This window comes from Tasmannia lanceolata, unplaced genomic scaffold (genome assembly GCF_043159265.1).
Source record: "Tasmannia lanceolata isolate RefF3 unplaced genomic scaffold, GAP_Taslan_0.1 ptg000008l, whole genome shotgun sequence".
In the NCBI taxonomy this organism is placed as follows: domain Eukaryota; kingdom Viridiplantae; phylum Streptophyta; class Magnoliopsida; order Canellales; family Winteraceae; genus Tasmannia; species Tasmannia lanceolata.
Window position 1 is genome coordinate 10868687 of NW_027518685.1, and position 27098 is coordinate 10895784.

Below are 27098 nucleotides of genomic sequence, written 5' to 3' on the forward strand. Positions count from 1 at the left end.
AATCCAAACAGGGCAGCATCTTAAAGATGTTGATCTGGGGACGATCAAGTTGTGGCAAAGGCAATGCAAGTAAACCCGAGGTTGCAATGTAATTATGTATGGCACTTCCTGTATCATTCCTTTTAATTAAGAACACATTTGATTTTTAATCTTTTATTTCCTGTTCTTTTCTTTAACATGATTCTTAACCCTCCAGTAATAGATCATTTAGCAGGACAGTTGAATTTTTTTTCAAAGCCTACAAGTGAAAACCATGCATAAAATCCCCAAGAGATGAACCAAAAGCCCAGAAAAGTAGACAAGACTGCCATTTCCCAGAAGAATGCACCATTTTCCAACCACCGTAAATAAGAACAAAATACATTTAATGGTGTGAGCACATCTCATTACCCAATAAATCTTATACATAATACATTTAAATACATCCCAAAAGACTAACAGAACAAATCACATTCAGATCGTCACTGTCACCTTCACCATCATCTTCATTTCCTTCGCCTTCGTCCTCAGAGTGTAACTCTTTAAAGTCGAGTAGATCTCTAGAGACCAGAATCTAAGAAACTATGAGGAAGAAGATCAGACCTCAAGACTATAGAATCAATTAGCTGAGTGACAGATGTGTATTAAAAAAGTCCACCATTGATGTTAATCATCGTATGAACAGTGGGGCGCTGCGGTACACCCAGCATCAAAGGGATCTTCAGAGCCACAGCAATGCCAATATTGGATAACTTGACCAGCATCAGGGGTGTTCATGGTTCCTCCAGTATATACACTTTCAAACTTCCTCTTTGTTTCTCCTGGGATGGCAAAGAATCATATACAGACTAACAAATTGATTTTACCAAGTCACACACAGCCATTTGATCATTTTATATTAGGATATGAAAGCATCAGTGAAAAAAAAAAATGTATCCAAGTGTTCGTCTGAAGGACATATCTGTTCATTTGACCGGCATCTTTTTCTTCAATAAAATAAGCTTACGTTGCTAGAAGATTCAGAAAGAATGGCAGGATCCAAACCCATGATGGCATGAAAGAAGCAATCTTGTAATTCTCAAGAATAAAAAAGTGACTGACATCCTGAAAATTGACAAATGTATTGCTAATTCGTGAAGATGCTGCACATTTACTTTATTTTGAATAATTCATCTTTTAAAGGCCAAATAAGTTCATTAAAACAACAAGTATTACTAGTTTGAGAATTTTTTACTTCAATTTGTGAAAAGTTGATTGAAAACACTAGTGTCATTTATAAGGAAGATTGTAGTTAATCCGGATTGGAACTGAAAGCACAAGTCAAAATACATTAAACCAAGAACCGCAACTCAATTAGCTCAACAGATTTAGCAGCACATAGTCAGGTGGATTGGAAAATAGCTTAGTTTTAAAAGCATATGCCGTTGTATTTTGGCCATTACAAGAATAATTACCCGATAGAGTTTTCTCACATGCACTGACCGCACGACACCGAAAGAATCCCAAGATATTTCACTTCCTTGCAAAGAGATCATGTAAGGAAGCAATGACAACACTGTAAAGGATGCCATTTAAACATGACTTGGATTAAAAGTTTTCTTGAAAGACCCAAATTGGTTCTCCGTAGACAGGCATCAAAGAACATCTCGTACCTGATTTGCCAGCGCCCGCCTTGCCCTGCCCTTACTTTTCTATCAATCAGCCTCAGTGATCCTCAAAGACTTTTAAGTGCCAAACAAGGAATGACATGAACATTCCAGGACAAATAATGTTTTCCTACAAAGCGAATTTATACTAAGGAATATGATATAATATCACCTAAAATCCTACATCACATCTACTAAATACTAATTACTGTAACTAGAAGGTTAACACTCATTTCTTCAAAAACCAAGTGGTATGAAGCAACTCTTGAATGAAAAGGTTGAAAGTAGAACATTTTCCAAAGGGCAGCCTTCAACTAAAAAGTACGAACAAGGTGATGGTTCTTGGGAGATAGGTTTATAAGCAGTGTAACAGTTTCCTTTCGCACAGGAAACCGCTTCCTTCCTTTCAACAGAAAATATATTCAAATATGTTTCTAGAGAAGGGTTCTTTTCTAAGAAACAACTACATGAGGACTATAGCATGCATAGTCGAGGGCTCGAGGCCCCATGCAGTGTGCTCCAAGGAGCACCATCAAGGTTGTTGGAAATTTGTTGGGCCTATACACGATCTACATTGCCCACACATGATGGAAATAGTAAACAAGCCACAAACAACACAATGAGGACACGAGTTTACGTGGTTCGGCAAGATTGCTAACAACCACAGGCAAGTCAGAGAAATCTACGACGAGCAAGAAACAAAAACGATTACAACGTTTTTCCCTTGATCTAAAATCAAATCACCTCACCCTCTGTCCCAAAAAAAATAGAGCTTCCCATAATCTTCTTGTTTAAACCCTCGCCTTGTTACGCTTTTCCACGCAAGAGCACTCCACTCTCAATCTCTCGAAAACGCTCTTTCATTAGGTATGCAATACCTTGTATAACTAGGTTAGTCTAACTAGAAAAACCACAATAGAGTCCCCCAATGGTTTTAGAAACTCTCCTATGATTTAGACGAATTTATTGCTGACACACATGTCGTGTCGTGTCCGACACGACACCCGTGTCCACATGTGTTGACATGTACTACCAGAGGTGTCAGACTTAATGTAGGAGTGTCGACACATTTTTGTACCGTGACAAGTGTGACATTATGTTTTATTATTGAATATTGTGTTTACCTCTTTCATCGTTAACTCTTCTTATATTATAACTATTCTTTTAGATATTCTTTAACTAATATTTGATGTCATATCGCCTATCCTACAACTAAAACTCTAAACAAACTCTCGTTCTAATATTATATTATTGTATCCTATTGATTTTTCTGCGTCTCAGTTCTTGGTTTAGCCGTGTCCCCGTTTCTAAATTTTGGGGGTTTGCTGTGTCCGTGTCGATATGCGACACTTGTGTCCCTATCCACAAATCATAGAAACTCTCATTCTTTTATTTTTGCTTCCAATTCAAGTAAGGAGACCTCTGAGATAAAAGAACTCCTAGTCAAACTAGGATGCCCCCCACTTCTCTAGTACAAAGCTCACACGAACCCAATAATCTCCACCTTTGCTTGTTTCTTGGCCACCCAAAAGATTTACGTAGGCATCTCCACTTGTTTGCTATCACCGCAAACATCCATTGGCCTTCTACAACCACTAGCTATGCACACTATTGAATCATCCTAATCCTGACTCCACTTGTCTCGACCAACACAACCAAAGCATATATGTAAGTTGCTTAATACCTCGGCGTGTTGTGGAAAAAAAGACTGAGCCCACACCGGTTACCGACCTCGTAGGCCTTTAGGGTCATGGGGTGTATCGATGCCTTTCATTACTCGAAGAGCGGAAACAAGACCACTAATTCACTACGAAATTACATAGTGAATTCAATCGGACCCCTTCTGGGCCAAGTTGGAAAGCTTGATTGGTTGGTCATACTTGAAATGGGTGGGAGTTCATAATCCTACGGTCTCGCCCGGGTGGTAAGGCTCACCTAGTCTAGTGTCTTCCCTAATTGCAAGGTGTTCAGAAAGCGACTCACTCTCTCACCCGGTCCATCAACTGAGAATACTCTTCTTGCAAAGAGCCCACCCAATGTTTCATTTCTATCGTGAATGCAATCGAAATCATCGATAAATATGAGGTTACCTCCGGAGGTGCTTGTATCAAGAGATCAATCAAGACATAAGTGCCCCTCAGACATCGTTATCAAGGTCACGGAGGAGGGAAGAGTGCCCGTTATAACGCACTGTCATTTTCCCCCACAGCGTGCTGCCTTCGACTTTTTAAGTCGCGTCTCAACTTTGGAGATGGACCTCGACTGACCCTCAATACTGCCAAGAACCGTCACATCCTCACCATCGTTTGCAGCCTAGAAACTCATCTATTCACCAACTGTGAAAGAGAACTTGTGTGCACACACATCACTCCGATTCCAATCATCTTTTGAGGTACTAGGAACATCATTTTTATCATCGTGCTCCCCTATGATATAAACCACCACACTTCTCTCCTTTTAGTAAGACCATATAGCCATGTGTGAATTTCATGGCTCCAACTGGAGCTAAATACTTGCAACCCCTGAAGTCCAACTGACCTAGTGACATTAGATTCATTTGCATCATTAGGACATACGCCACACCACCCAAAGTGTGCACTACTCCATCACACATTCTGATTTTTATAGTCCCAAATTCTGTGACATCGAAAGTTGACCCATCACCGAAGGACACAATCTCTGCCTTTCTCTCTAGAAACGTATCAAAATATTCTTGTTTGGAACACACATGAAAAAAGCAACAACAATCTAGAATTTAATCAACTCAAGAAGTGAATCTATCCGCGAAGACCGTGAGGACTTCTCCAACCATCTCATTCTACTCATATATTACCTCCATGGCCTTATTTCAGAAACATTGCTCGAATTGTAGGCTCACTTTAGACAACCCCTCCTGGTGTGATTGTAACCCTTGTAATGATAACATTGCACACCTATCTTACCAACTTTGGATCTCGATCTACTATTTTTTGGATCCCCTGTCAAACGACCTTCCTCTTCAATTTTCACTATGAACAATCAATCCATGCTCTTGACTACCCTCAAAATTGGGCTTCTTCTTAATCTTGTTTGATAAGAGCAATGTGACTTCCTCCAGCTTCATTGTATCTTTCTCGAAAAATAACAGTCACTAGAATCTCGTAAGAATCGCGAAGAGAGCAAGAAGCAATAAGGCTTTATCTCTTTCATTCATCTTTCCATCAAACTTTGTGGAACTTATCCAAGCCCATTGAACATCGTCATATCTTCAAGAAGATTCCCGCCTTCCAATATCTTTAAACCCATACACCTGTTGCTTCATATACAATCAGTTAGCCAAGATTTTTAACATATAAAGCTTCTCCAACTTCTCATAATTTTGAAACAGATTCTTCCTCCAGAACATTAAACATAACATTTTCAACAAGACGTGATCGAATAATATTGACAACCCTCCATTCGATGCCTGCCCACTCTCCTGACTTCATCTTTTTCGGCTTGCCAACATTCCTATCAACACCTTAGCAAGGCCCTGTTGAAATAGGATATCATTCACTCTCCTTTGTCATAGGCTGAAATTGCCTTTTTAATTAAATTTGTCAATCTAGAATTTTAAGGTCGAGTCCTTTGCCAATATTTCAGATCAACCTTATATCACTTCACAAACTTTGAAAGCAAACAATTTAACTCTGGCCCTGGTCGTTTGATTGGAGCAGCGGCTGACTAATCGGCCTGTAGTCGTCTGATCAAAGCAACATAAGACGAATTGGCCTCTGGCCATCCCACAGGGCAACGTCTGACAGATCGGACATACCATGAACAATCGGCAAAGTTTTTTCTAATCTGAAAGACAAATAATGTCGCGGCAAACGAATTCAAAAATTCGAGTGGGTTCACTTGTTTTATGATCCCACAGTCAATCAGAATCTCATTCAATCAATCTACGTATCTCCGAAATCAAACTAAACTGCAATAAGATCTAAAATGAAGGTTATCTCATGATGAAATTCTAAGAAACTCTACCTCTGGCTAGAATCCTCTGCCAAGCTTTAAAAATTCTGCCATTTTTATCAATTTTTTGTCGACGATCGCTCCCACCAAGGTTCTAATAGCACTTTATGGGAAATATATCATGATTATACGCGATCTACATGATGCATACCCGATGAAAATGGTAAACAAACCACAAGACACACAATGAAGGAACGAGTTTATGTGGTTCCACACTTCCACATGATTGCAAACATACATGGCGAGTTAGAAGAATCCACTATGAGCAAGAAACAAGAACGATTACAGTGTTTTTCACCTAATAAAACCATTACCCCCAACAAAATATAATAAATAAAAACCTTCTCATAATCTTATACTCTAAACCAGCAATCTCCTCTGACGTTTTCCCATGCAAGAGCACTCCTCTCTCAATCTTTCGACCAAACTCTTCCATAAGGTATTCAATATCTTATATAATTAGGTTCTTCTTGTAATCTTATTCTCTAAACCGGAATCCTCCTCTGACGTTTTCTCATGCAAGAGCACTCCTCTCTCAATCTCTCCACCAAACTCTTCCATAAGGTATTCAATATCTTATATATTATGTTTCCTATTCCATAAGGTATTCAATATCTTATATAACTATGTTTCCTAACCCAAGTATCGCTCTCCCTCCCTCGTAGTAAGGAAACAACAATAGGGTCCCTCAACAGTGTAGAAAATGTCATTACTCTCTCTCCCTCTTTCCTTCTCTCATGTTTCCTACTCAGGTAAGGATACATCCAAGAGTAAAGAACTCATAATCAAACTAGGATGAGCCCTACTTCTCTAGTGGGAAATGAGACATAATCCCAGTACATGTATAGGCAAATTGTTTCGTTCCAAAAACCCATGTGGCTTTGTGAGTCCTAAGGCCTCCAAAGCTAGATTTTGATAGTGACTCTGCTTCATGAACCAATCTCAATCTCATTCATCTGAAACAGACTGTAGAGACCTTCCTCAACAAATTCAAGGTCAAGGACAGTGGTCATACACTCATACTTGGCAGAGCTCAGACAACTATTGAAATTTCATTCAATGTAATCTTTGGTGATACATCTTTCAAATTTGACTTTTTCTAGCCTTGACATCTATGCAACCAACACTTACAAACCAAATCCTCAACATACAACATATAATACGAAAGTTACATTGTCTCCCTTAATCCATGAATGAGTGATATCAAAATTTCAAGACAAAAAACAATAATCCCCGCAGAAAATGACTATCATATCCACTAAAGTCCCAATCATAAAAGACATTATGTATTTATAAAAAGTAAAACAATAAGAAAAAGGAGCCTAAATTTTCTACTAGTTGACTGGGAAATGGATTTCATCGACTCATATCATAAAACAACCGAAATTTAAACAAACCATTGAAAAATAAAACACCTCAGGATAATATCACAAATGGGTATTCATAAGAACATGAAATAAAATGGAATAATATATAAGGAAAATAAGTGAAAATCAGTAAACGGAAGGAAAGAGCTTACCCCCGAAATGGGCAGTGTGAAAACGGCAAGCTCGAGGGTGGTTGAGAGACGGGTCGAACTGCGTTTTGCAATTCTTGCACGTATTTAGGGTTTGATTCGAGTTTCCAACGCATCGAATTGAGGTTTTTTTGCCGGGAAATTTAGAAGATACGATGGGTTTCCGGAGATGAATTTGGAGTGTGGGTGAGTTGGGCGGGTTGAAACGATTGAGAGGGAAAAGAAGAGAAGCAGAGATCGGTGAACTTTTCATGGTTCCTGTCACCATTTTAGCAAAAATAAAGATTCAGGGGTTTGAAGGAAGAGGAACAAGTTGTTTTGAAGCTAGAAGGGAATCATGTGGTGATCTGAGCCTTTCATCTGATCTGCACACAGGGATTAACCAAAATTATTAAAAAAGGAAACATTTTGATGTTTTAATGGCCGTCGATTTCGTTGGTGTTTGTCGCCAACCCCACACTAGAAAAAATTTAAGCATGACGTGCAGAATTTTTTAGTAGAGCACACTTGGTAGGATGATCCAAACCGTTCATTTCTTGGGCCATAACGTAAGTAGACTGCACCTTGTAAATCATCCCCATAGGATGATCCTAACCCTCTGATCTCCGTAGGTTTCTATAATAGAGATTTTATATGGTGTGTTGCTGTGTATTTTCCAAAAATTACTGTGCGGTCCACTCATAGGACGATCCAAACTAGACCCGGCAAACGGGTGGGTCGGGTCGGGTCGGGTGACCCGTGGGTCATGCGGGTGCTGGTCAAGTAGCCTACTGGTCAGCAACCAGGTGACCCGTACCAGAGCGTGTGGGTTGGGTCGACCCGCGGGTTACCCGCATGTTTTTCCATAAAGAGTTTTTATTGGGCGGTGATAAATTCACCCCCTTCTATGTATGAATTCACCTCCTAATTTTCAAAATGGATGGTACAGCCTACACGATAGGATGATCCAAACCGTCCATTTGATGGGCCACAATGTAAATAGATCGTGTCCCAAAAATCATTGCCATAGGATTATCTCAACCGTTCGATCTATAGAAGTTTCCATATTGTCAGTCCCTCTTTAGATCGGAGGGTTAGAATCATCCTATGCTAATGATTTTTTGGGCACAACCTATTTACATTATGGCCCATCAAATGCACGGTTTGGATCATCCTATGGTGTGGGCTGTACCTTCCAATCATCCATTTTTTAAAATAGGGAGTGTATTCATGCATAGTAAATTAGTAATGCTCATGAGCTGCTGGAAGTTGGTAGTCCTCAAAAAGTGAAATGCTGTTAGAAGGGCTGATTTCCAAACACAAGTGCACTATTCCAGCTCAAAAAGTGAGATGGTCTTAGCCCTTGATCTCATTTTCTATTTTAAAATAAAAAATGTTAAAAAAGGGAAAATTATTAAAAAAATGCAAAGTTTTAGTTTTATTGTCAATCAAGGGTAGACATTTCAAATTCATAAAGTAGGGGCTGTCAGGTACGAAAATTTTGGTTTTGGGACAACTATACCCCCTTGCTTTTCCCACCCTTTTAGAGGCTCTAATCCTTATGTTTCTCACCTACCCATATCACCTTTTTGTTTTCCTCTTCCCTAAGCCTGCTGCAGGCCTTTTAACATGAAACTCCATTGACAACGTTTCCAAGCTCCATTGCCATTGTAGTGTTGAAAAAAAAACTCCATTTGCAACGTGATAAAGCTTCATTGCCATGGTAGTTTTGAAAAAAAAAACTCCATTGCCAACGTGATAAAGCTCTATTTCAACTAGTTTCCGTCAGATTTCTGATATTTGTTTCGGCCTTCGGATTTCCGACGAAAACCAGTATATTTGCCATTTCTCCTGGCTTCCATTTGGAAGTCCGACCATTGGTTCGGACTTTCAACTCGGAGTTTAAGGCAGAGTTCCCTAGTGGTTCCAGGGTAGAAAATGTGGTTCCATAGTGGTTCCGGGGTAGAAAATGTGGTTCCCTAGTGGTTCCGGGGTATAAAATGTGGTTCCCCAGTGGTTCTGTAGTATAAGATGTGGTTCCCTAGTGGTTACGGAGTATAAAATGTGGTTCCCTAGTGGTTCCGGGGTATAAAATGTGGTTCCCTAGTGGTTCCGAGTTATAAAATGTGGTTCCCTAATGGTTCCGGGGTATACCTAGTGGTTTCGGGGTATAAAATGTGGTTCCCTAGTGGTTTCAGGGTAGAAAATGTGGTTCCATAGTGGTTTCGGGGTAGAAAATGTGGTTCCCTAGTATAAGATATGGTTTCCTGGTGGTTTCGTGGTATAAGATGTGGTTTCCTAGTGGGTTCTGAGGTATAAAATGTGGTTCTCTAGTGGTTCCGAGGTATAAAATGTGGTTCCCTAGTGGTTCCGGGGTATAAAATGTGGTACCTAAGTGGTTTCGGGGTAGAAAATGTAGTTCCCTAGTGGTTCCGGGCTATAAGATGTGGTTCCCTAGTGGTTCTGGGGTAGAAAATGTGGTTCCCTAGTGGTTCCGGGGTATAAGATGTGGTTCCCTAGTGGTTTCGGGGTATAAGATGTGGTTCCCTAGTGGTTCCGGGGTATAAAATGTGGTTCCCTAGCAGTTTCGTTGTATAAGATGTGGTTCCCTAGTGGTTCGTGGTATAAGATGTGGTTCTCTAGTGGTTATGGGGTATAAAATGTGAGTCCCTAATGGTTTCAGGGTATAAAATGTGGTTCTTTAGTGGTTCCGGGGTATAAAATGTGGTTCCCTAGTTGTTCCGTGGTATAAAATGTGGTTCCTTAGTGGTTCCAGGGTATAAGATGTGGTTCCGGGGTAGAAAATGTGGTTCCTCAGTGGTTCCGGGGTAGAAAATGTGGTTCCCTAGTGGTTCCATGGTATAAGATGTGGTTCCCTAGTGGTTCCGTGGTATAAGATGTGGTTCCCTAGTGGTTCCCGGGGTATAAGATGTCGTTCCCTAGTGGTTCCGGGGTAAAAGATGTGATCTTTTGGAACAAGCTTAGATAAACCACTTGTTTGATCAAGGGTCTAGGATAATCTAATCAAACTTATGGATCCCATATTTCTTAGGTGGGACACAAGTGGGGCCGAGTAAACATAAACCATTTATTTGTTTGGGCCCTGGTGTAAATAGATATGACTTGCTTCCAAATTGGTCCCCATAGGATGATCTGAACCATTGGGATTATAGAGGGTTAGAATGAATGGATCCCATAAAAACAACCTTAACAAATCAGAGGGTTATGATCATCCTGTAGAGAAGATTTTATGGCACTACATGAAAGGGCCCAACAAGTAAATGGTTTAGATCACTGAAATAAGCAGGCCCCACTATATTTTTTTCCCTCAGATCCTCCACCGTCTGTCTAACTATAATATGGGATTTGGTAGGGACTTTCGCATGAAGGCATTTCGTGGGTTGAGTTTCATGAGAGAGCAGCCAGTATGGCAATGGAGCTTTTTTACTATGACAATGGAGTTTTCACGTTGGAAGGAGAAAAGCTTAGGGAAGAAGAAAGAAAAAGGTCAAATGGGTAGGTGAATAATATAGGGATTAGAACTACAAAAAGTGGTGAGAAAAAGCAAGGGGGTATATTTGTCCTAAAAGACATATTCTCTCGCCCATTTTTATAAAATTGAAACGTCTACCCTTTGTTCACAATATAACCAAAACTTTGCATTTTTTTAATAATTTTTCCTAAAAAATTCCAAAAAATTGCGGGTGCCCGCGGGTTGACCCGACCCGTGTTTTTGCGGGTTGGGTCACCCGCAGATCGGTTTTGGCGGGTCACTAAAACCCGACCCGTGCCCGCAAATTTGCGGGTGGGTTGGGTCGACCCGCGGTCACGGGTCGCGTTTGCCAAGTCTAATCCAAACTGTTCATTTGTTGGGGCACAACATAAATAGGTTGTGCCCAAAAAATCGTTTTCATAGGATGATCCTAACCCTCCGATCTATTGAGGGTTAGGATCATTCTATGGAAATGATTTTTTGGGAACAACCTTTTTAGGTAGTGGCCCAACAAATGAACCGTTTGGATCGTCGTCCTATGGAGTGGTCCGTGCCTCACACCAAATAAAAACTCTCTGTAATGTGAATCCGTCTAACATAAATGACTACGAGAAATCAACAGTTATGGTTGCATTCGGATCATGGGCCTGATTGCATACACTAATCACAAGTGGGCTCCCCCAATAAGTATCTTCTACCAAGATAAACGATCCAGATCTCGTGTGCAAGATGGAAGGGCCTTTTAAACTCCGCCAATAGGGAAAGGCCCTTTCCCTATACTCCGCGGTTAAACTGTGCTTTACTCTTTCCGCCATTACCATGGCAGCATCAGATCTCGATCTCTGATCAACATGGCGAACAGTAATGGAAACAACAAAGAACCGAACGGAGCTCCTCAGCCGGAAACATGGTATAACCTAACCCTAGGTTCATCCTTCAAAGACCATTCCTCCACCAAGTTCTTCACCCTACGATGTAAGTACTAATTCTAACCAAACCCTAGACCTATCCCAACCCTTTTCTTTTATTAAATTCATTCGCTTTATAGGGTTTCACACCGTAATTTTTTTTTTTTTTTTTTTTTAAATTTATGAATTTGGCATAAGTATTTCGGTTGACCAAAAATTTCAACTTCGTGCTTTTCTTAACCCTGTTCTAGGGTTTTGCTACGTGGTTCATTTTTTGATGAATTAGAGGCGGTTGATTCGGTGAAAGACGAACTGTCTGATTTTATTGTTCATATTTTTTGGGTTTTGCATGATTATTCCCTTTTTGAATTTGTTAGATCGATAAAATACTCCGATTCCATATCCTTCTTAGTATTCTCATGGCAGTGTGCATTATAATTCCGTTTTCTTTTGTAAAAGTGAATTTTAGGTGAATTTAATTACATGGTGTCTGGCGCGTTCTTTATATTAGCCGTATGTTTAGTTAAGTTCTAGGATTTTGCAGGATAGTTCTTTCCCCTTATGTATTAATAGATGATTTTTGTTACGTGCCTAATTAATGGGTCCGACTTAGGTAGAATAAATTAATTTGGTATTTTAGATAATAAGATCAGATCTTAACAGTTCTACTATTATTAGTAGCTAGGATAGATTAGAATACTAATTTAGATTAGGATAATCTTAATTTAGCAATTTCTGTTGCTATCTCCATCTATTTCTATGTTTATCTTTAAGTGCTTTATATAAGCACATGTTATGTTAATGAAACAAATGAAGAAAGTATTCAGGAAATTGTGTCTTTTTGCACAAAGGAGGACCGATCCTTCCCTTGAAGTGGATCAAGAGGCTGATCTTCCTTCTAAGAAGATCAAATCTGTTACGAACCGATTCGGGTTCGTAACAATTGTGGATCAAGAGGCTGATCTTCCTTCTAAGAAGATCAAATCCGTTACGAACCGATTTGGGTTTGTAACAATTGGTATCGGAGCGGTCGATCCTGCGCCATGGCTACAGATTTGAGATTCGATATGTGGAGATTTTAAGAATATCAAAGCACTTGTTTTGGAATTGATCCTGCGCCATGGCTACAGATTTGAGATTCGATACGTGGAGATTTTCAGAATATCAAAGCACTTGTTTTGGAATTGATGGAAGGACATCGACGGTTTGCAGAAGGCTTGAACAAAATCAGTATGGCGTTCGAGAAGTCTTGCACGGTGAAAAAGAAACGGCGAAACAGAAAAAAGGAGAAAAGAAGAAGGAAGAAAGAAAGCAAATAGAAGAAATGAAAAATACAAAAAGAAAGGCATCAATGATTTTCAGTATTGTCGAGTTCAACGATTTTGCCGCCGAAAAATCCATCATTCTTCTCAAACTATCCAACGCCATAAGGAAGATCCTCATCCACGACCATCCATCATCCAAATCTCAATCATTTCAAAAAATCACGGCAATGGAGCTTTGATGATCAAAACGGTCAGATTAGTTTGAAATTGGAGCTACCTCAACCATTGATGATGACGTACAAATTGTTGACTAATCATAAGACGAAGAGAAGAAGGAAAAAGACTTTCAAAAGGTGCACAAGATCTGATTTTTCACCAATTGCCCAGCCCTCCATCTCCAACCTTGAGGACAAGGTTGATTTCAAGATGGGTGGAATGTTACGTGCCTAATTAATGGGTCCCACTTAGGTAGAATAAATTAATTTGGTATTTTAGATAATAAGATCAGATCTTGCCAGATCTACTATTATTAGTAGCTAGGATAGATTAGAATACTAATTTAGATTAGGATAATCTTAATTTAGCAATTTCTATTGCTATCTCCATCTATTTCTATGTTTATCTTTAAGTGCTTTATATAAGCACATGTTATGTTAATGAAATGAATGAAGAAAATATTCTGGAAATTGTGTCTTTTTGCACAAAGGAGGACCGATCCTTCCCTCGAAGTGGATCAAGAGGCTGATCTTCCCTCTAAGAAGATCAAATCCGTTACGAACCGATTCGGGTTCGTAACAATTTTGCAGTGGCAGCAATTGGAAAATGCCTTTTTTTTGTTTTTCTTGTGATAAAGTTAAACGTGTATTGATCAATAAGCAACAATATCCATGTTTTCTTTTATCAGTCATCCTTTTCTCTTTAATATTCTGTTCTTATTTCAAATTTTTGTGAAACTTGTAGATGAATTTAAACCAGCATCGATTGATAAGAATCAGGCTGGATCCCTACACAAGAACAAGGAAAACAGGGTCTCAGTAGAATTCAACAACAATCAAGTCGGAAAACCAAAGGTAACCTTCGAGGGTAGCACCGAAGATTACAAGGACAATGATGGGGTTTTATTCTTTGATGGTGAGTCCTTCCGGTTGGAGCGGTTGCACAGAGCAGTGAAGCGGTTGAGGCATGTTCGCAAGCCCGGCGAGTCTGCGGCTGCTACAGCCATGGCTGCCACCACTTCAGTTGGACCAGCTACGGAGTCCCGTTCACCCCCAATTGGAAAGCCAGCCAAACCCCAACCATTGAGTAAACCTGTAGTGCATTCCGTGCCTGTAAGTATCTGACTTGAACAAGTTATGAAAAATTCCCATGCTTTTGGAATATGCAAATTTGTTCTGCTGAAATTAAGAACAAAAATGAACCTAAGAATCATTAAAAAGAACCTAAAATGAACCTTTTTAATTTTTCCTGCATAAAGTGTCAAATTGATTGAAATGAGATTTGAACGTAGTTATTTTCAAATGGATAGGATATTAGAAATTCTAGTCAAATAGCTGATTTTTCAATGCCCATATAACTTTAGATCGTTGGGTGTGCCCAGGCTCGCTAGAATCCTTCTATGCTTGACGGTTCGATATGATTTTTCAATGCCCATGTAACTTTAGACTGTTGGGTGTGCCCAGGCTCTCTAGAATCCTTCTATGCTTGACTGTTTGATATTGAAAAACCTTATTTTTTCCCCCTTTCTATGATAATAGTTTTATTTAACATTGAATCAAGTGCAAAAAATTTCTTGGACTAGTTATAATCAAGTTTTGCCATCTGCAACATGACTTCAAATGGTTGCAGTTTTGATTAGATCGATTTGTCTCTTTTTTTTTTAAATGACAGTTTTTCTATCTTTTTGTTATTGGTTTTCTTTAATGAAGCAAGATTTAGGCATATTAATGCATCAAAAAATCTGGTCAAGAGAGAACACATTTTCCTCTCCTTGTTTCAATCGTGGCATCTTTAATAGTAGATTTATTTATTTTAAATAGAATTTTCTGTAGTCACAGTTTCCTTCATTCTCATAGCTTCTCCATTAATCTTTAAAAAAAAAAAAAAGCTTCTCCATTAATGGTTGGGTTTGAACTCTGCAATGGAGCTCCCAAAGAACTAACTTCCTAGGCTTGCTATCTACAATGATGAGTCCCTTTGTTGGGTGGGCGAATCAAACCAATCAAAGATTGTGTAACATCACTATTTATTTTTATAAAAGGTAAGCTCTATTAATAAGAACAGGATTTTTTTTTTCAAATTTACATATGTGGGCAGCAGTTGCCCATAATATATGCTGCCCACAATGCAATTACGCACATCTAACTCTTGATTCCCCTTGTTTATCTATGTAAATTTTTACACAACTCCATAAAATCTCTTATTGCTTCACTTCTGACTCACGTATTGTTGAAATCTAAATGGTCCCATCTTGTCACCAATCATTGCTTCACTTATCGCTTCCCAAATTTAGGGGAAGCACTATTTTCATATGCTTCCAACATGTTTCCTCTTAATTAAGAGTACGCTTCCTATTTATGTGATTATTTTTTCTAAAAGAGTGTTTTCTCCTTTTGATAATGCCAAAGGAGCGTATTTAAAAAAAAAGAAAAAGAAAGAGTGTGTATTTAAAACTTAAAAACTCATCTTAAGTTTAAATGAAACTTAAATTGACCTTTTTTCCAAAAATTTAACATTAAATCCACATGAATAAAAATGTGAAACTGTAAATCCCTAAAACCTGTAATTCTAATCAGCCACGAAGTATTCTTCATTCCTTGTGTTCCTTAGCTACTTTAACCCAATCCTACTGTAACCCTACTCTTTCTTTATACTTCTTGTTCGCTTCCAATGAGGCTTTTTACATGCCTCTTGTTGATTTTCAATGATGTTTCCTACACGCTTGCTCTTTACTTTCTTTAGAGATTTTTACTTCCCACATTTTCTCTTTTAAAAAACATGTACTTCTCTCTTCTACTTCTCACATTGCTTCTCACACTTGCTTCCCACTGTGAGAACTGTGCTCCAAACCACTTGTATTCATTAGACCAAAAAGCTGCAGCACCTTTCCATTGCATCGAATGATGATCAATAGATTCTTCCTCCTTGCGTATAACACCTATTGGCCAAGTGAATTTTCTTTTCTTTATCTTTACCAAAATGGTAATTTTTTGTAATGTAGCCGTCCATTTGAATGGTTGCAGCTTGGTTTGGACCGGGGCATACCATATCTTCCTCCATGGGACAGGGACTTATTTGTGAGGAACAAGATCTCCAAAGTAGAATTTCACTGTGAATCTTTCCTTTTAGATCTGGAGCCCAAACTCTGTTAATACTTGAATCTCTGTTCCTTGGCGGACTATAACTAGAAAAATATTGAAAAAGCATCCGAGCATGATCTTAGCATGCTTTTGTGTTCCTATAATTTGGATGGTCTTATGGACTGCTCATTGCCTAATCTATTTTATGAGGGCATTCTTAATGAGAGGTAGGTGTTTTCACCACTATTTTGTTGCCATTTTTCCTCTATAGGAGCTTGCATCTCTCAGTTGTCAAAAAGCATTGGCATTGTTAGTTAACAATCAAAGCCTTCTTCATTTATCACTAGTTAAAAAGCACATGTGTTGGGAGTCAATGATCCAATCCCTCTCATGAGGTAAGGTCAAAATACTTGTTGTCTTGACCTTTGTAACTTTTTCACCAGGGAAATTTGATGATCTAGGCAAGAGTATATTCCTCTCATTGCATGCCCCAATCCTATCTTACTTCATTGTCATGGCTTCTCATGATAAATACACATTCAACTCTTTGTTGTCGTGACTCTCTAATTTACGAGATTTTTCATATTGTTGTGACTTTTCTCTTCACTTTTGTAGCCATGATCAAAATGGCTGTTCTCATGCTGATAAAATTCTCTTTATCATAAAAATGTCTTTAATCGCTGCTTAGCTTGCAAATTCATCATCTTTCATGTTACATCGTGTGTGTTCTTGCTGCCTTTCTCCGTTTAGAAACATTTTTAACCCCTTTCCAGTTATAACTGAACTTCATCCTTCTCAGGTTGTGAATACCAATGAGTTCTCTGTTTATTAATTGTTAAGCCTTGCATGGATGCATTCGTCCTCCAATAATGCTTCCAGCTCTTGTGCCAGTGATTAACGTTCTTGCATTCAGATTACAGTAAATAAGGTTCAACCTTCTTAGGTTGTGAATACCAATGAGTTCTCTGTTTATTAATTGTTAAGCCTTGCATGGATGCATTCGTCCTCCAATAATGCTTCCAGCTCTTGTGCCAGTGATTAACGTTCTTGCATTCAGATTACAGTAAATAAGGTTCATCTTGTAATGTACTGATTACTGAAAAGTGGATGTTTTTTTAACAGTTGCAATTTATAGCACGAGTCAGAATAGTTACCTGCCAAATATGATTGCCATTTACCAGATTCTCAGATCTAGCCATACCAACTCACCTACTCAAGCTCATTGTCTTAACTAACCATTGCAGAATAGTCATTTCACTCCAGTACCTTCTGGGTTATTGATTCAGGAGTATATGATCGCATGACTGGTACGCCGCCGACAATTTTTCTTCATATAGTTTACTCTCTGGTCGGGACAAGGTTAAAATTGTTGATGGATCTATCTTCTTTTTAGGGAATTCCCATTTTTATTTTTAGATGGGCTCACTCTCCAGCTTAGATACCCCTGAGCCCAACTCGACTCAACTCAACTCAACTCAACTAAGCCTTTGTCCCAAACTAGTTGGGGTCGGCTAAAGAATCCTTTGGAAAATTTTCATGAAGAAGGTGAAAGGATCTACCCGGCTCAAATTGAAAAAGTCTAATCCTGACACTAGTTGGGTTCATCTCAGACTCCCCAGAGCAGCCCCCCCACCCTACTCACACACATACACAAAAAAAAGAATACTAACTAACTAACTCGCTGCATTAGTCATTTACTCGCCCAAGTTTAGTCCAATTAGGATTTTTTACACTGGTAGTCTCACTTATTTCAACATGCTATTTCAACCACAATTCATTGTACCTGCTCATTTCAGCAAGTCATTATTTCAGTAGCAGTTGATGGTCTACTGGAGAGTAGCAAAGCCATGTAGTGCAGTGGTTCCCAATTCTCATTGTTTTGGGCATTTGGAGCATCATTAGATCACTCTAGATCAGTTCCGAATTCATCTTAATTGCTAGCAGCATCAATGGCTTCACCTTATGTCCCACTTTTCGAGGGCAGTGATTGTTGTGCTGATTGTGAGGCCGAGCGCTTACGTTGTCGAGGCTTATCACGAGTATTACGGCTGGGACCCGCTTTACGTCAGAAACACCCAAAACATGTATTGGGAGCAATCTGGCATGAAAGAGAGAATGATATATCATGAGGTTTTAAAGAGAAACAAGGGCAATAGCATACTCTAAAATCTGCCTAGCATAAAAATCCCCAAATAAGTGTTTTCTAACACTCGACCAAGGCATCAAACAATGCTAATTTGCTGCCCAGTCTGAACTTCCATTCTGGACGCTTCCTACCTCTTGAAGAATCCCAAAGAAACTAAAAACAATGCCACTTTTCAAATTTCAGTCTAAATGGAGACCTAACAACTCTTAAAATTAATTTGGCAAGCAAAAATAGAGACTTTTCGGGTTCTACATGGCTCCATCTCCAAACCAGCCTAAACTATTCCGTCTTTTCCTATTTCTTTCCCTTGCTGTCATTTTTTTTATTTCAGTCGATGCACTTGTTTTTATACTAAGAGTTGCAAGAGGGACAAGGTTAGAGATTTCTAGGGACGATGCAATCTTCATAGGAGAATATATAAGATCCTGATTATAAATTTATAACCTTAAAATTGAAGAATATCCCTCACTACTTTTTTTACTTATCTACATCTAACATTGACAGAAAAAGGAGATTTATTACTTAAACATCATTAAAATAAAACTGAGCATGCCCCTAAAGTTTATTGGGTGCCTTTTCTTTCTATAAAATAATAATTGCTCTCTCTCTCTCTCTCTCTCTCTCTCTCTCTCTCTCTCTCTCACATACACACACACACACACACACCTCTGCTTTCTATTGGTTTTTGCCTTCTTTCCTTTCGAGTTTGAGTGTTTTTTACCCTGGCTTTAATTTAATACCATGGCTTTAATTTAATACCATGGAGTTGCACATTTCTGTGACTAGTCTTTTAACATCAGATTCCATCATTTTCTTAATGGCTGTTTTTCTTATATGTTCTATTTTCACATAGCTAGGTCGGTTTAACATTTTTTGTTACCTACAGAGAACTGCTTCCTTCTTTATTCGAGCATTTAATGAATAAATTATATGCCTTCTAAGCACATGGATGATTGGAAAAAATATTCTGCATCTTTTTTATTTATTTGATGTCTTTTTGTATGCCTTTAAAATGAAGAACCTCATTTGGGTGTTTTTCTTTTTGTTATTGATGCAGCTTGAGGTGGAACGAATTGATATTGGAGAGCCAGAGAGCCCAGGTTTGTCTTTTGTGTTAAGATAGTTTTGTATCGTCTTCTTTCATTGTGTCACTAAGTAACTGGCATATACCCTCTTCTAGTTGATGGGGACTGATATAATGTAAAATCAGTTGTCATTCGCCATTTCTTTGAAGAATAACTGACTGGCTGGTGTTAAAAGTTCCTGCTTTCAAGTTGATACAGTGCAATTGTACAAGCATAGAGTGAACTTAAATGAGGTGCACCGCTCTTTAATCTCCTTTTCCCTCCTGAAGATCAGTGTTTAAACTTTAAAGGGTCCTCTTGGGGGAAAGGTGTAAGCCTCGAGGTGTGAGGTGTTGGGCTCATGATTTTTTTGATTTAGTAAAAAATAAAGAAAATAACAAAAATAAAATATCAAGAACAAGTAAATCTTCATTCAATTAGGAACAAAATAAAACCTCAAACATCCACTACATGTAAAAAAAATTACCCTCCTTTCTGCCATATAACAACCACAATACGCTCCAAATAAACTCAAACAACATAAAGTAAATGGGGTTTTTTTCGAATGGATTGAAAATAGGATGAGAAAGTCAAACTCTTTGACAGCCTCATCAAAATCTTCTGCGGCTCTATGTAACTATGGATCATTTGTTTCCAGAACGGGTTTATTTCTGCTGTGTCTCTTTAGTTGTATTGCTTGTGCTCATGGTATTTCCATTGCTATGAGAATACAGTTGCAATTTGAATTTTTTGGACATGTTCAAATGGCTCTCCTGTTACTTTCTCGTAATAAGCTTTTCATTGTTCACATTTTATGTTTCTTTAGGTAAAATGGGGTTTGAAAAATTGATTACAAAGAGGGTTTGAAATTTTACTGGCATAATATTCTTAACCATACCATCTCACTTTCATGATCCCAATGAGTGAAGTTCTACTCCTTTTTTTTTTGAATAAGTAGTGAAGTTCTACTCCTTTCAGTAGAGCAGTAGAAAATTTTGCTACTTTTCTCAGTGGCTGTGCATTTAAATGTTTAATGATTAAAAACTTCTCTGGAACATTTGAATCTTGAATACAAAAATACTAAATCTTACCTGTGCATAGAAAGGGATTAATAGCTTGTAATGATCAGCATCTGCACATGAACCAGAAACAACGGTTTTCTTTCTTTCTTTTTCTTTCATTTTACATGTTATACGTATGTCTATATTTCTTTGTGATTTAAGTCTGCATTTTCCACGAGATATAACCATCTCTTGACTGTCAGGAGTTTTTTGTTACACAACCATCACTCAGCCATGTGCCATGTCCACCCGTTGGAAATGTGTGGCTTTGTGCATGTTGAAATTCGAAAGGTTTTGTTTATTGAAGACCCTACTGGAGTATTTGAATACCGAATATTAGTCTGACCAAGGGAGCTTTAATTGCTTGTAACATTTACTTTTATATTCAGTTTGCACATGAAGTGACAGGTTTTCTAGAGAGGATTGAAAGAGGGACACAGAAGATTTGGCCAAAAAAGTGATTATAGATTTATAGGCTCTCGGGCAATTTCTATTTTCTTTTTTTCTTTGAAAAATGACATATTTCATTAATATTAAGATAGCAATTGGGACTAGTAGTCCCATCCTGCATTACAAAATATTAAGGTGGCCTGGACCGACATGCCGGCACCAGTCCAAAAGAGATAAACAAAGCATTGACATTGGTTTATATTCATCCCAGTACTACACAAAAGACTGTATTCTTTACATCATCTTTCAACCACAAAGTATATATTTATATTCATCCCAGTACTACACAAAAGACTGTATTCTTTACATCATCTTTCAGCCACAAAGTATATACCACCTATGCGTGATAAGGCCACCACTCACTACTGGCCAACAACCTAAAACCTTAGAAACATCATCTTGCAAGATTGGGGAAATAGATGATATTGCCCCCTTTCTTCCAAACTCCTGCACCCCCCCAGGAAAAAACTAGCTAGAACGTCCTGACAAAGTGAAGCGAAAGAACGAATCTCTCAAGCTACTGCAATAGAAAGTAAATTCTAGATATGTAACATGTCAATCGGCAAGCTACTAGTCAGTAAATCCTGGGGAAGGTCATTCTTCAAATTCTTAAGCTTGAAAGTTGAGCCTTTGGCTAGCATAGCCTCTCCACAAACCATTAAATCCAGCCTAATCTATCCTAAAAATCAATCATTCTGTCTCACTGAACTAAAACATATTTCCCCTATATTTTTTCTCCTAACATCCCCTATCATTTTCCTACCTTCCAATCCTCTTTTCACTTTTTCCTACTCCTTTTTCTCTAATCCTTCCCTTTTTTCTCTTTTTTTTTCTTTTTTCTTCCTCGGGCCCGAAAGGCATATCATTCAGGGTTATTACTCTCGGCCCCCTTGTTCTCCTTCTCCTTACCAACTTTTCTGTACTCATAGCCATAGCACGAAACAAATTTTCTTGTTGCTTCCAAATTATCATCAAAACCAATTCAAAAAACATCTCCTATTGTCAAGAGTTCGTCCATTTCCTCACGAAGGACAACAATATCCTCTTCCTATTCCAGGAAGTCTATCAGTCTAGAATCCACCTCCTGCCTATTCTCAACCTCACCCATCCGCTTGTGAAACTCTAAGCGAACTTCCCGATCAAGGGAGTCTCAAGACACCTGGGAGACTCCATTTGAGGAACCTATTAACTTCTCGAGTCGATCAATCTCTGCCGCCTTATTCTCTTCCCAACGATGACGACGCACAAGACGCTCTTCTTCTAGAGCCTTTTGGAAAAAATCCATCTTATAAATTTGAACAAATGCTTCTTTGAGGTTGGACATGCCTGAAATCGGGAAGAAGCTTTCCTTGTTAGCCATAGCTTCCCATTTGAATTGCTTCCATTGATTCTTCAAGATAGACATGTAAATTTCCTTGGGAGTTGGACATTCTTTGGTCGCCATTTGTTCATCATACTGTAAATCTCGGAGAAATTGAAGATCTCTTACCTCAAACAAGACTGTCTCCTGATTGCTCGGAGGAGATGGAGGAGTAGAATCCATAGAGGGAACAATATGACAGAAAGGTTTATCAAAGTCTTTTAGAAGAGGATTAAACTTGGAAGCTAGACTGAGTGTTTTTGGTTCCTCTCTCGTACAAGAACCCAAAAGGTTTCTTTTAAAGAGAGACAAACCGTTTTTTGTAGCTAACAAATATTTTTTCTCGATATTCATACCTCGCCCCTGCAGACCTTTTTGGGGCCTAGCGCTTTTAATGAGGGCACAACTTCTTGACGATCGACTATTGGTATTCTTCGTTGAATTTTTCGGGATTGTTTTATTCTTCTTCCTTCCGAAAAATCAATTTTTGATTCTTACAGACTTCTCAACTAACACCGGGTGGAGGTTACCGTCAAATATATCCTTTCTAGTACCTTTCCCGCAGGAATGCTAGATTTGTCTTTAAATACTTCTAACTTGATATTTCCTTGGGACTGACCAAAATCCCATTCAGTGATGGGACAGGACCTTTTGGTACGTCTTTCTGAATGGCCATTCCCGAGGTAGAAGAAAGTTCAAAATCGGGAGTAGGTATTCCAAACGGCTCTTTCCCAATGGAATTGACAAAATTTCCCCTGGAGGCAACTGGGAGGGGCCCAACCGTTGGCGGATCTTCCACCGGAGATGAATCGATCGGATCGCCTTCCTCCGAGACCACCAGATTCCTTTTTTCCAGAGTGTCATTAATGGGGTTTAAGGGCTCTTCCACCAACCTAACTCCAATTGGGAAAATCATGGAATCTACCATTATGTTGGGATGGGAAACAATTCCATAAGGGAGTTAATACTTTGACGGTGGCAAATTCCATACAATGTTCATGACTACCTGACAATTGAGATTCCAGAATCTGACCAAAATGCTGACCCAACGTCTCCATCATGGATAAGGACCAGGCATGAAGGGGGATATTAGGGAATCTAAGTCTCATTGATCTTTCACTCGTATTCAAAATAGGAGACCAAGGTTGGAGGGATAACAGATAACCTCCCAAGCCATCGCCCCCCATTCGGAGAATTGAGGTAGCTTGGCGTTGGGAATCAAAGGGAAAAAGCACCGATAAAGGGCTCAAGCAAAAAGGTTTGCTAAGCTGTGGCAGAGTCCAATGTCTTTTAGCCCAAGACCAAATTTCTTCCAGTAGGACTCTGTATCTCAAGGTACCAATCAAGCAGTTTTTCGGAAAGTTCTTCCTTTCGCTAATCACTTCACTAGGAATAGATATTACGGGGTTACCATCCTTAGAGGGTTTCGGGATGTTTTGGTGAGGCATCTTCGGGATCCATACTTTTTCAGAAGCCGTCTTTCTACCGATATCAGCAAGTTTCCTATTTTTCGGCTCCAAACATTTTCTACAAACGCACCTAGTGCCAAAATTATTGTAGCTGGACTTTGAACAGCTCCATTCACTTGTATTATGAGTTGAGACAAACTGCTTTCCGCGAGCAAAGCCATTTCTGAGGTCAAGACGGCGTGTCAATAAATCCAGATCTTTTTGGCTTCCGATCGATCAAAGATCTGGGGGGAGGGGGGGGGGGGGGGGGGCACGAGGGGTTATCTCTATTTCCACTTTGGCCAAGGAACTCCGACAACAACTGTTGAATACCCCAATCGAAGAGAAAGCTTCCTGAATAGAGTATCCGCTATCGAGCAAATCCAGAAAGATTGGGGATGCCCAATCCAGGCTGGTGCCACAAATACAGTGATTGGAACTAGTATCCAAGCCCACCCGAGGGTTAAAACGTCGACGACTAAAGAAATCTCGAACCGACATCTTCTCCTCAATGATATATGCTCTAGCTCCTTCTCCCATCTAATTCCGCCTAATTGTTTTTTGGTAAGAGGGTTTTTCTCTCTCCGTGGAATCCCCAACCAGAAGAGAGAGAGCTTTTTATTTCTATTTTCTTTTTGAATGATGAAAGTTTATTAATGAAGGGGGAAAGCACAAGGACCGAGGTGGTCGATGCAAGAGAAAAAAACCAAAATCAAGAACATGCAACAACACAACTAAAGCAAAAACAATAGATACATCGAGGAAGGAAATCAAACAACTCCAATTGGGTTCTCTCGTCTCCAGACCGAGCCAACCGATCCGCGTTACTATTGGCTGGCACCCTTACATGCTGAAAAGATGTTTCGTGACCCTCCAGTTGATTTGGATTTCTTTGATGGCATTTGCAATCCTCCAAGGATGAGGATTCCTATGATCTATCCATCTAACCACATTCAAGGAGTCTCCTTTCACAATTAAGTGATCTAAGTCGCCCTTATATGTGAGTCTAATACCCTGTAAAATAGCCATCACCTCAGCCTCATCAGTATCTTTGATACCAATTAGGCCCGAGAAAGCCCACTTGGTATGGCCTAGCCCATCTCGTAGGATCCCTCCCACACCAGCCGGACCTGGATTACCAAAACCCGATCCATCAAAATTTAGCTTCCTTGGTTAAGAGGAGTCCAGTTAGGAGCAGTAACCTCCTTCCTCGACATACTTATACAAGCCTCCCTCCAAAAGTGGTTCAGGGCATAGCTAGAGGTGTCCTTAAAGCACGGCAAAACCTGCATCCATTTGCACGTCAATAAATCGTCTTCATAAAAATGGACTGAGGTTCTTTGGAAGTAATCTTCTTTCTCTCTATATTAGTTTTCCCATGACATGTAATTATCCTCACAAGTGCTCATCATGAAACCATGCTCCCACCCTGTCATAGACTACATTCCTTCTAGCCAACCAACACACAGTGCCTTGTAGAGAAAGAAATAGGCGATGCTATTGGAGTAATGAAACAAACAGTTTTATGCTATGTGGACACTTCAAACCATAATCTGCCTCTATCTCCCATTTCAACACTTTGGAGCCGTACACATTTCATACCATCAGTTACGTGCCTTGCTTAGTAATTTCCTGTAGAAGAAACAATAGAGATTTGAGTTCAAATGCTAAATCTATAAGCTAAATATTTAAAATGAGGGTGCATCCCTTAAACTTTTGAATTAGGGGCCTGCAGGCATGCATCTTTACCGCCACATAATTCTAAATGTGCTATGTAAGAGAATATGAAATTCTGAATCATGCTGATGAATGATGTTCCATGCCTAAAATGATTGACAAACAAAAAAGAACATGTAAAAGAGACTAATGAGTAATGACCCATTTCTTTGTATTAGTTGTATAAATGTCCTCTCTCTTTGAATCATTTCTGTTAATTCCAACATCTTATCTCTTACGTCTCAGGTGCAAAACCTACTGCCAAGAGCAATGATTATCTCTCAGCTCCGCCAAACCCACCGATTGTATCCCCAGATCCGAAGAATTATGAACTGGAGGAGAATCTAGATTTAGTAGTGGATGATGATGAAGGAATGCCAAACAAAATGAGCGCTGTTGCACAAGGAGCAAAGATTGGATTCGATGTGAATGTGCCATATCAGAATGACACCGATGAAGAGATTGCTGATGTGGATGACAGTGATGATGAGACGGGCAAAGGGCCTAATGCTGCAGAAGCTCTGAGGGCACAGGTGAACGCTGAGGGGAGGGAGGAGGGACAGACTTCGAGTTCAAGTGGGAGCAGTGGGAGTGGAAGCAGTGGGAGTGGCAGTGGGAGTGGGAGCAGCAGTAGTGACAGTGAAGGCAGTGACGATGACTCTGCAAGTTCTGGTGGCGACGTTGAAATTTGAATGATCGAACAAGGATAGATATTTATAATGGCCGACTTCGATCTGAAAATGGGAAATAGCCTTTCGAGTTTCAGATATACAGGGGAATGCTAAATTTGCCGAAATGACTGTAGGTGGTGCAGATGCTAAAGATCGATGTGCTTTTGATGCATCTTCGTGGAGAGTATTTTCATAAACTTCTGCCAAAACTTTTTTAATTTTTCGGGCAATTCCCGTCTGTTACTGTAAACTTGCCGGTTGAGCCTGTGTGAAATTATCTATAAAATGTGTATGGCTACATGCCCTTGTTAATGGGGCAGTTCCAGTAGTTTGTTGCATTTGAAGTTTCTTCTTGTGTCTATTTGCCTCTCTATTAAAAAAGGGTTGGAGATTGGGCTCATATGCGTCTAGGCTAGGTTGGAAATTGATAAGTCATTAATGGTGCTCAATTTGATTAGGAAACACGCCAGCTACGACTGAGAAGGAATTTCTTTAAAACAGAGAAGGTAGGTACAGATCCGACGATGATTTTGTGGAACCCAGCTCCTTTTATTTGGGCTGACCTCTATCAACGGCATCTGATCCAGATTTTCCCATTGCCCCCAATTTTCAAGCTGATCAAGGGATCCAAGCTGCCGAATCTTGTGCTGGCAAAAAAAAAAATTTAAAAATTAAAGACGATTTGTTTTTTTGTCAATGGATCCCTCTTTTAAATATACTAGGAAAAAATGGGGCCCAAATATAAGTTCAAATAGTACAAAATGACGTGGCAATATAATATTGGAGTTGATTAAAAGGAACAACTACCTAGGATCTATTTATATAATAGGGAAAACAGTATTACTTTACCTTTTACTGAAATTTTCATTTGAAACCGAAACGTCCACATTTTCAAGACGATCGGAACTTAGATTGAAATTTAAAATCTTGCTCTTAAGCATGGTTTGAAATTTCGACCGAAATCCAAATCCGGACAACCCGAAATGGTATGAAATTTCTAACGAAATTTCGTTTTGCCTCAAAATTTTGTTCCGAAATTTAACTGAAATTTCAAAATTTCGATCGAAATTTCATTTCCCTCCGAAATCCCGTTGTGAAATTTAAGAAATA

At 39.1% G+C, this 27098-nt stretch overlaps 2 protein-coding genes across 2 annotated transcripts; one reads left to right on the forward strand and one right to left on the reverse strand.

Moving 5' to 3' along the window:
- Window positions 1–346: 346 nt before the first annotated feature.
- LOC143884327 (carboxypeptidase) lies at window positions 347–7486 on the reverse strand. The gene is made up of 2 exons (XM_077387839.1): window positions 7135–7486; window positions 347–800 (listed from the first exon to the last, which is right to left on the reverse strand). Exons 1-2 carry the CDS (start codon window positions 7397–7399, stop codon window positions 646–648), a joined length of 420 nt encoding a protein of 139 aa, XP_077243954.1. The 5' UTR covers window positions 7400–7486; the 3' UTR covers window positions 347–645.
- A 3815-nt stretch (window positions 7487–11301) lies between these two features.
- LOC143884328 (uncharacterized) lies at window positions 11302–26326 on the forward strand. The gene is made up of 4 exons (XM_077387840.1): window positions 11302–11578; window positions 13737–14104; window positions 19276–19318; window positions 25564–26326. The coding sequence occupies exons 1-4, from the start codon at window positions 11455–11457 to the stop codon at window positions 26007–26009; spliced, it is 981 nt and encodes a 326-aa protein (XP_077243955.1). The 5' UTR covers window positions 11302–11454; the 3' UTR covers window positions 26010–26326.
- Window positions 26327–27098: the final 772 nt, after the last annotated feature.